This window comes from Prionailurus viverrinus, chromosome B3 (assembly GCF_022837055.1).
Source record: "Prionailurus viverrinus isolate Anna chromosome B3, UM_Priviv_1.0, whole genome shotgun sequence".
NCBI classification, from domain to species: Eukaryota; Metazoa; Chordata; class Mammalia; order Carnivora; family Felidae; genus Prionailurus; species Prionailurus viverrinus.
In genome coordinates this window covers 102,154,197-102,164,950 of record NC_062566.1, presented here as the reverse complement: position 1 = coordinate 102,164,950, position 10,754 = coordinate 102,154,197, and the positions used below count along the sequence as shown (strand labels likewise).

General features: G+C 43.1%; 1 protein-coding gene across 1 annotated transcript in view; it reads left to right on the top strand.

Annotated features, from left to right (window-relative positions):
* Positions 1–1,575: 1,575 nt before the first annotated feature.
* Positions 1,576–10,754, top strand: part of CCDC175 (coiled-coil domain containing 175) — a 77,616-nt gene continuing 68,437 nt past the window's right edge. The window contains exons 1-3 of the mRNA XM_047862269.1: positions 1,576–1,752; positions 4,294–4,379; positions 6,857–6,968. Of these exons, the coding sequence (XP_047718225.1) occupies positions 1,593–1,752; positions 4,294–4,379; positions 6,857–6,968 (358 nt within the window). The 5' untranslated portion in view covers positions 1,576–1,592. The remainder of the gene's footprint in view (positions 1,753–4,293; positions 4,380–6,856; positions 6,969–10,754) is intronic.

Genomic DNA, 10,754 nt, shown 5'->3' with positions numbered 1-10,754 from the left:
TTCAAGTCCCACATCAGGCGAGCTTGTCCCCCGTTTAGGGTGAGCACAAGCCCTGCTCCGGGTAAAGTATGACCACTGGGTGAGTCCCACTTCTCTCTCTGCCCCTCGCTCACTTGCACCCTCTCTCTAAAAGAAAGAAAGAAAGAAAGAAAGAAAGAAAGAAAGAAAGAAAGAAAGAAAGAGCTACAGGTCTGTAGGAACCCAAGGGGACATAAAGAACCCACAGAGCTGCCACAGCCCTGCACCATGCCCACACACCCACGCTGACTGGCGAGCAGTTGCAGACTGCAGGAGGCAGCGGCTCCCACTCCTGCCATCTCTGCAGCCACCAAAATGGCTGGGACTTGCACTCAACTATGGTGGTCTGAAACTGCCACTCCTGGAGAATGGCTTCCAGCCCGCTAACGTCCCACTAGTGTCCCCTGTTGGTGGACCGTAGGAAACCATCTGGCAAGAGTATTTGAGAAATGTAGTTTCCAGGTTGTGGCCCCTGCCACACAGAGGGGTGCACAGAAAAGCAGGGAGAGATCTGAATGCCAATAGACCAAGTCTAGCAGAAGAGGGGACCCAGGAGAGTGTTCACGGCCAGGATATGGCTCTCCCTGGAAGGAGGTCTGGATTCTGGAACTAGTTTTGTTATTGGTGTGCCACGTCTTCTCCAAGGCAGTATGGCATAGTGACTCAGGGCATAAGCTCAGTGTCGTGCTTTGAAAGTGGGAAATAATACCTAGCTCAGAAGATATTTTAAACGTTAAATGGGTTACTGTAAAGGACTTAGGAGGTGCCTGAACGTAGTAAGCATTTAACAAATGATGGCTGTTGTCATTGTTACTATCATTTTGATTTTGCCATCTGTAAAGTTATAAGAGGAGGATTAAAGCATCTTTGCTGATTTCTCACCAATCAGAGGAAAGGGGAACTAACAGTGGCCCTCAGTCTGAGCCTGGCACTGGGCGGAATTTTCGAGGTGCGGAGAAAAAGAAATAATATCCCTGCCTCCAAGAGCTTATCGTTTGACAAGAAGACAGAGGGGAATCACTGAGTCAACGTAAAAATGTGCTCAGTGATAGACCAGAAGATACAGGGAAGGTTCTAGAAGAGGGTTTTTGCAGCATAGTGGAGAGATTTACATAGACTCCACTTTAAATCCAAAATTATGTTCTGTCACCCTGGGCAGATCACTTAGTCACCCCTGCCTGTTTCCTCGACTGTAAAAGGGGAGATCGTACTTGAACCTGCCTCACAAAGCCTTTGTGAAAATTAAGCCAGCTGCTGTTCAGAAAGCTCATCCTGTAGTACCTGACACAGAAGTGTGTTCAAAAGTGATCGTTAGTATGGTTCCAGTGGCCCAAGAGAAATCCGGGACCCAGGCTAAAGAAATGCAAACTGAAGGAGGAAAGGACGGCTGAAGAGCGGCCCAGCCCTCCAGGATCGCTTAATTATTGTGGTTGAAATTTCTTTTAACTTCAGGTTCTTTTACTTGGGAGGTATCTACCCCAGGGGGCGCACGAGGCCTTCGCGTCTCTGTTGCCCGTGGCAACCGGCAGCCCCGGCGGCGTCAGGCCTGGTAGGCAACGCGCTGGGGCAGCAAGATGGCCCTGAGCTCCTGGTCCCCAGAGCTGGGGTTCGGCGGGAAGGTGCTGCTGCAGGCAGCAGCCGTCTCCACCGGCCCCTCCCTGGAATTATGCACCTTCCCCTCCTCCCTGGGCTCCTCGGTCGCGACCGCTGCGCTGGAGCAGCTCTTTGTTGTGGGTAAGAAGCCTGCGGGCGCAGGGAGGAAGGGAGGAGGCCTCGGAAGTGGCATCTGGCTGGCACTGGGGGGGATGGGGGGTGGTGAGCCTCCCTCAGTGGGGACCTGCCTGCGGGAACCCCAGGAGTCCCTGGCCGAAGCAGAGCCTCCTCAGGTTCCTTGGGGGAGAGAGAGGCGGCTTGGTGGGACCCAGGGTTCAGCTCTCCTGCTCTAGTGCCACTAAAGTGACTTGGCCCAGCTCTCACTAGCGACTGGTGACAAATCCTGGGCAAATCCTTAACTCTCAGGCCACTGCCATTTGCCTGAGACTAGGGTGTCCACCCGCATTTAGATGATGCATTTAATTTCAGGGGTGTCTGGGTGGCTTGGTGAGTTAAGGGTAGACCTTTGATCTCAGATTCCTTAGCTCAAGCCCTACCTTGGGCTCCCTGTTGGGCCAAAGCCTACTTTTAAAAAAACAAAAGAAAAAAAGATTATGCATTTAATTTCAGCTTCTCCCTTCTTGCCTTTTCTTTGCAAGTTAACTTCCTCCAACATTTTGCCATGGTAAAGTGGAGAATTTAACAGGCAAACAAGAAAGGGAGTGTTTAAGAAGTTCCTGTTGTGTTAGACAAGGAAAATTAGACATGAATGTTTAGTGGATGCACACATGATACCTTGGATAGGTCCAGGTTAAAATGCCTCTTCAGTTAGAAAGCTGAAACTGCAATCAAGGCACCTAAGTTTAAGGTAAGATATGGTCCAAGAAAGGGCGTTTCTTGTTTAGCTCATAAACCATTTAGGCCAAACAACAAAGCATCTCCTCTCTTTAACATCAGCTTCTCATGGGTTCAAGGTAATCATCTTGACTTTTATCATAATGTTACTATTAGTTTGGGATAGTTTCTTTTTTTCTTCTTAGATGAACTAATTTAACTTCACAATTCCTATGAGATAAGCTTGGATGAATATTATCATGAAGAATGTTAACCACCAGAGACCTAAATGAGTTACAGGTGCCCAAGGTCATTGCCAAATGATAGAGCTAGGGCCTTGAAATCTTTTTATACTCCATCTCTAGATCTGCATGTGCATTTAATCCCAGCACTTCGATGTGCAAATATTTTTCTGCGAATAATTTCTGGACTTTAAGAAAGTTTTTTGTAGGAAAAAAAAAAAAACTTCATTAAGCCTCAGGTGTGGGTTATCAAATACGCAGCTCTCCAGCCTGTTTGCAAGTGGGAACAGCTTGTGCTCATTCATTCCATTAGAAGAAGGGGAAGGAGATAACAGGCAGTGCCTGTCTCTTCCTAACGCACACTTGTCTGCAAACCCAGTAACTGATTTTCACTTGGTTTGAGAGCTTCGTTCATTAAGAGAATCCATGCTCCCCGGAACTCAGGGCAGAAATTGCTGTCTACTCTCCTGAGAGTAGAGACCATTAAGGGCAAGGACTCGAGTCACACCAACTTGGGTTGAATCTAGACTCCTATCTGTGTTCTGTGACCATGAACATATGACATCACCTTGAAAGTCAGATTTCTCACCTGTGACATGGGAGTCATCCTAAGATTATAGTAATCAACTTACATAATACATGTAAAACATGAATGGTGTTCACATGAATGGTGACAGAGCCAAGGTAAGTAAAGCCTCCTCTGTTCTCCCTCCTGTTTCCTTTCATCCTTTTTCCCTTCCTTCTTTCCACTCAGTACGTATCTTGTCTCCATTACCACTGCTAATATTTCACAAGCCTCTCTTCTCATGTGCCTCCTACTTATGGTGTATGAGGGAAAGGAGACGCTTTTCATATGTCAGGGAATGAAAAGGGCTAGAAGTTCTGTGCTCGTCACACCTACCAATTTTCAAACATTTACTCTCATCCCAGGATTAAAATATTGGCACAGAAAAAGAAGTGACATAAGGGACTTTTAAACAGTTAATTAAATGAGTGGGGCTTTTTTGCATAATATTATACTTCCATGTATACAAATATATGTATATGAAAACATTCTCACACCTACATTATAGGCATGTTACATTTCTTCCTTTCCTAAGTATTTGTTGAATTTTTTGTCCCATTCTATACAGATTCCCTCTTTCTATCATGAGAGATGCAAAGATAGGGTTTGCCTTCAAGAAGCATAGGGGCGCCTGGGTGGCGCAGTCGGTTGAGTGTCCGACTTCAGCCAGGTCACGATCTCGCACTCCGTGAGTTCGAGCCCCGCGTCGGGCTCTGGGCTGATGGCTCAGGGCCTGGAGCTTGTTTCCGATTCTGTGTCTCCCTCTCTCTCTGCCCCTCCACCGTTCATGCTTTGTCTCTCTCTGTCCCAAAAATAAATAAACATTGGAAAAAAAAAAAAGAAGCATAAAATATATACCTAAGTTAAAATATTATGAAATAGGAAACATGTTCAAAAGAGATTCATATTAAGTACTAGAAGAATTCAGAGATAGAAGATATAATTTTCAGCTGGGCAGGCATTTGAGCTAGATCTAAAAGGTTAAATAGAATTTGGACTAACACTAAGATCTTTCATTTTCTAATTGTTTTCTTTTTTTAGAACAATCACTGCAAAGTGACTATTTTAAATGCAACGAAGAAGCTAGGAGCTTTCTTAAGGACATTGCTATCGCTGTTAAGAAATTGGTATTGTATTATCTCTAAGAGCTATTTTTTTCAATCTTCCACTTCATTAACCTTTAATTTAGCACCACCTCTGTTCAAGGTACTTGAATAGATGAATAGGGAAACTATTTCCCTTGAGTGAAGAAAATTTCTACCTCAGTTTACTGAGCATTTGCCCCAGTGTTCATCAGCTGTGGAATGTTGCCTGGTTTTCCATTCAGGACACTGACTTAAGGACCTGTGCTATGTATGGATGGAGGCCGGCCTGCTTAGGAGAGGCAGTACCTGTGCTAAAGGAGCTCAGTGAAGGGGTGGGCCACGTGGGCAAATGCTTGACCCCAATGTATAAACCATGCACGGTGCCAATTTACTCAGTTCGTTAGAAGCAATTTCTTATATAACTGCTGAAAGATTATTTGACCAGACAGTGCCGGTCAGTGAAAACAAAGCAACTCTTTTTTCTGCTAACTTGGCCCCATCAAAGAAATATTTAAAGAATTTCCTTTTGAAGTGTCACAAACTGGGCCCTCCTGGGCCCTGGATGATGTTTCCAGTGCTTTCCCCACAGAGTGAGAATGGTGAGGTCTCTTCATTTGATTTTAAAATATTGAATACAAATCTACTATACATCAAATACCTAAAAATGTAGAAATGTGGTGTAAAGTAAATGAGTTTGAGTCTGCAGACTGCGGAGAAAAGCTCGCCTCTTTTATAATTTTATTTTTCTGTGATTATATATAGTTGTGTATGTATACTACAGCATTATACTTCAGGATCCCACTTAATTGAATACATATATGGAAATACTAGGCGTCTGTGTGGTGCCGCACTGTGGTCCCATGGAAACCTTTTCCTCTGCTTTGTCTTTTTGGTTACGTTTTTCTCCCAAGTTTGAAGGGCTCAAAATATTTATTGTTGCTTCTTAAAAGTATCTAGTATGTCTCCATGTAATATCTGAGCTGTGGAATCTCCGTTTTTGAAAGTAACAAATTTTCACTATTCTGAAAGTTTACCCTGGATTTTTTTTTTAAATAGACAAGTAAAAGGAAGAAAGTAAAAACCACCATGATCTCAGCATAATCATAAAATAATAAACTAAATTAATATAATCATAATTAACTCTTTGATGAATGTCTTTCCCACTTTCAGGGAATAGATGATACCTGTTTTGAATTTTATTTGTTTACAGAAAAGCCATCATACTATATATATAATTATGTTATCTGCTTTTTATTACTCAGGTCACAAAATAACTATATCCATTACAACCATTTATTGAAGAGATGATTTATCTATTTTTTTCCACTAACATTTTTGGATGGTTTTCTTTTCTTCTTTAAAAAAAAAATTTTTTTTTTAAATTTTTTTTTCAACATTTATTTATTTTTGGGACAGAGAGAGACAGAGCATTAACGGGGGAGGGGCAGAGAGAGGGAGACACAGAATCGGAAGCAGGCTCCAGGCTCTGAGCCATCAGCCCAGAGCCTGACGCGGGGCTCAAACTCACGGAGCGTGAGATCGTGACCTGGCTGAAGTCGGACGCTTAACCGACTGCGCCACCCAGGCGCCCCAAAAAAATTTTTTTTTAACATTTATTTATTTTTGAGACAGAGAGAGACAGAGCACGAACGGGGGAGGGTCAGAGAGAGGGAGACACAGAATCTGAAACAGGCTCCAGGCTCTGAGCTGTCAGCACAGAGCCCGACGCAGGGCTCGAACTCACGGACCCCGAGATCATGACCTGAGCTGAAGTTGGCCACTCAACCAACTGAACCACCCAGGTGCCCCGGTTTTCTTTTTTTAAAAATAAGCCCCACCAAAAAAAGGTCAAGAATCTCCACCAGACTATTTGTTTAGATTTGTAGGTATGTATTAAAAAAAGAAAAAAGAAAGAAAAAAATTGTTCTTTTTATACCTAAGCATATTTCTAGAGGCATTTTTCATTTTTTAATGAAGGAGATTTTTCTCAGCATTACCCTTTTTGTTGGAGTCTTTCCTTTTAAGTTGATTGAAACTGCATGCAAGAAACAAAGAAACATGATTTCTGAGAAGGAAATCTGCAAAGATTAAAAGATAAGTTAACAATGACACCTTAAAAACTGATTATGGGGGCGCATGGGTGGCGCAGTCGGTTAAGCGTCTGACTTCAGCTAGGTCACTATCTCGCGGTCCGTGAGTTCGAGCCCCGCGTCGGGCTCTGGGCTGATGGCTCAGGGCCTGGAGCTTGTTTCCGATTCTGTGTCTCCCTCTCTCTCTGCCCCTCCCCCGTTCATGCTCTGTCTCTCTCTGTCCCAAAAATAAATAAACGTTGAAAAAAAAATTAAAAAAAAAAACTGATTATGGAATATTTTTCTATTCCAAATAAAAATAAAAGCAGAAGGTATTGAATGAAAATCAAAGTTTGATCTCTGAAAATGTTTATAATGGGGCATTGCCTGGGAAATCAATTTTATTATTTTAATGCTTTAACTTTTTAAATGTGTAATTTAAATTTTCAGGAAGAAATGAGAAAAGCCACAATTGATCTCCTGGAAATTGAAAGCATGGAACTCAGCAGACTATATTTCCTCCTGGAAACTCTTCCCAATAGCATTGGCAGAGAATTGGAAGGTACTTTAAGGTTATCAACTGTAGAAACTTAGTTTATCTTAGAGGAAAATTGAGCCTACTGCTTGTAATAAGACAAGTTGAATCATTATTTTCTGTCAAAATGTAGCTAGAAAAAATACACTACACAAACACAGATCCATCATCACTTTCCCTCATATTGTAAGTGGAAATGATATATATAAAACTTGAACTTACATATTTTAGTTTCTAAATAGACTAAAGATATCTGGATTAGCCCGTTCCAAATTGGTATTTATCGAATTAAATTAGGCAACTTGACTCACCTAAACCACCATCCTACTTTCTGTCCCTGTAAGTTTAGAGACTATATAGGTACCTCATATAAGTGGAACCATACAGGTTTCACTCTTATGTGGATCCTGAGAAACTTAACAGGAACCCATGGGGGAGGGGAAGGAAAAAAAAAAAAGAGGTTAGAGTGGGAGAGAGCCAAAGCATAAGAGACTGTTAAAAACTGAGAACAAACTGAGGGTTGATGGGGGGTGGGAGGGAGGAGAGGGTGGGTGATGGGTATTGAGGAGGGCACCTTTTGGGATGAGCACTGGGTGTTGTATGGAAACCAATTTGTCAATAAATTTCAGAAAAAAAAAAAATAAGTGGAACCATACAGTACTTTCCTTTAGTGACTAATTTCACTTGGCATGTCTTCGAGTTTTATCCACGCTGTAGCATGTGTCAGAATTTTCTTTCATTTTAAGGTCGAACAATATTCCACTGTGTGTGTGTACCATGTTTTTTTACCTGTTCATCCACTGATGGCCCCTTGGGTTGTTTCTACCTTTTAGCTATTGTGAACAAAGCTGTTGTAAACATGAGGGTGCTGCGGCCCCTGTGTGGCCCGGTCAGTTGAACTTCCAACTCTTGATTTTGGCCCAGGTCATGATCTCACAGTTTCATGAGTTTGAGCCCCTGATGGACTCTGGGCTGACAGCGTGGAGCCTGCTTAAGATTCTCCCTCTTTCTCTGCCCCTCCCCTGCTCACGCTCTCTCTGTCTCTCTCAAAATAAATAAATAATGTATTTATTTGGTGCAAATATCTATTAGAGTCCCTACTTCCGATGCTTTTGGGCATATATGCAGAAGGGAATTGCTGGATTGTATGGTAATGGAGTACTTTAAGTTTTGAGAAGCTGCCATACTGTTTTCCACAGTGGCTGCAGTATTTTACATTTCCACCCCAGATGTACAAGGATCCCAATTTCTTCACATTCTTGTTAACATTTGTTCTTTTCTGTTCTTTTTTTTTTTTTTAATATAGTCATCCTAATGGATGTGAAATGCTGTATCATTGTGGTTTTGTTTTGCATTTCCCTAATGATTAATGATGTTGAGCATTTTTTCATGTGCTTATTGGTCATTGGGATATCTTCTTTGGAGAAATATCTATTCGGGTACTTTGCTCATCTTTTAACTAGGTCGTTTGGTTGTTATTGAGTTGTGAGAATTCTTTGTATAGTCTGGATGTTAATCCTTTATCAAGTATATTGTTTGAAAATATTTCGACCTATTCCATGGTTTTCCTTTTCATACTATTTTTTTTTGTAATTTTTATTTTGAGAGAGCATGCATGCTGGGACGGTGATGGGGGGCAGAGAGAGAGGGAGAGAGTGAATCCCGTGTGTGCTCCATGCTGTCAGCACAGAGCCCAGTGCAGGGCCTGATCTCACAATTAATAAAATCATGACCTGAGCCAAGATCAAGAGTCATCCACTAACTGACTGAGCCACCCAGGTGTCCCCTTTTCACTGTGTTGATACTGACTTTTGATGCACAAAAGTTTCAAATTTTGATTTAGTCCAGTTTGCCAATGTTTTTTTTTCTTTTTTTTTAACGTTTATTTATTTTTGAGAGAGAGAGAGAGAGAGAGAGAGACAGATCACGAGCAGGGGAGGGGCAGAGACGGAGACACAGAATCCGAAAAAGGCTCCAGGCCCTGAGCTGTCAGCACAGAGCCTGATGCGGGGTCGAAGCCACCAACCACGAGATCATGACCTGAGCCAAAGTCGGCCGCTTAACCGACTGAGCCACCCAGGTGCCCTTAGGATTTTCTTTGGCTGCCTATGCTTTTGGTGTCATATCCAAGAAATCATTGCTAAATCCAATGTCATGAAGATTTCCTCGTATGTTTTCTTCTAAGAGTTTTATAGGTTTGGCTCTTATATTTAGGTTTTTTATTCACCTTTTGTTAAATTTTGTATGTGGTATACAGTAAGGCTCCAACCTCATTTCCCCAGCTGCCAGGAATATTGACTAAGGCTTGTGAGCCTCAGAGCTCAGGTCCTCTGCAGGAATTGACACCGTCCCCTGCCCTATCCCGGAGCATTCTCTCCCCACGTGCGGCCCACACTCTGTGATCAGTCAGTGTGAGAATGCAAAAGTCTGCCTCCCTTGCTCAGTGTAGAACAACTCTCAAGTGTCATCACCGCTCCAAAGCTTCTTACCGTGTAACCTCCGCCTCCTCCAACCCAGTGGTTTAAATTCAAAACAAACTGGGGGCACCTGGGTGGCTCAGTCAGTTAAGCGTCTGACTTTGGCTCACGTCATGATCTGGCAGTTCTGGGTTCAAGCCCTGCGTCGGGCTCTGTGCTGACAGCTCAGAGCCTGGAACCTGCTTCAGATTCTCTCTCTCTCTCTCTCTCTCCCTCCCTCCCTCCCAAAGAAAACAAACATTAAAAACAAAACAAACAACAAACCGCAGCAACAACAACAAAACACTTTTTAAGTAGATGTTCCCATTATCCATTTACTGCCTTGCTTGCAGCTCCAAATCTACCTTCATTGTCTGCTTGGTATTGAGAGAGATGGGCCCTGTAATTTGCCCCCTGTACCAGCTGCCGCCACGTTTCATCAGGAGAGAACCCTGGAGGGACACTGGAAGAAAAAGCGGCGGTCTTTCTGGTCCCAGGGTGCTCCTCTCAGCCAGCTCTTGGAGCACACACAGCCTCTCCATGCCGGGCTCCTGCCATGTGTGGCTGTCCACAGTGCCCGGCTGCTTCCTCCAGTACCCCTGGGGCAGCTTCACGGTAGATTGCTACTAGTGAGGCACCAGCCCGTGAACAGCTTCCCTGGTGCTCTTTGGGTGGTTTGGCAGTGAGCTCTGAAGTATGGCAACTCCCTGCGGACAGGTCTCCTCAATTCCTCCAGAAGGTAGATTTCCATGAGTTCTACCAGCCCAGCATTTCAAGAACTTCTGTGCCCAGTGAGCCACAGCACTTTCCCGTGAGGCCGGGTTCCCAGGGCTGGAGTTGCTGCTTCCTTGAACGAACTCTCTCGGCCCCTGGGGGTAGTGGCTGCTCCTCGTGTCTGCTGTTCCTGAATCCTTTAGAGTTCTCTTTTCTTTCTTACCATTCGATCCCTCGTTACTCTAACCTCCTGTTAGAGTCAATAATTCTCTATACTAAAATTTCCCTGTTTTATTTATAGGATTTCTGTCTCCTAATTAGACACTGAGTGACACAGTCAGCTATAAAACAATATGCATGGTATTAGTCTAGTTTGGCAGGAAAAATATGACAAACTCTCTATACAGAAAAAAAAAAGAATCTGCTGAAGGGAGAATTAAGAATGTGTTGGGTTACTTTTATAATCAGGAAAAATATTTAGAAGAAAAGTAAATAGCATATGAGCTAAAGAGATTCTTGATAGACACTGAATACTTAACAGGTAAAGTTAATTGGTCTTAGGTTATAAAGCTTTGCTACTCAAAGTATGGTTCTTGGATCAGCAGCATCTGAAAGCTTGTTATGAAATCCAGAATCTCTAGGC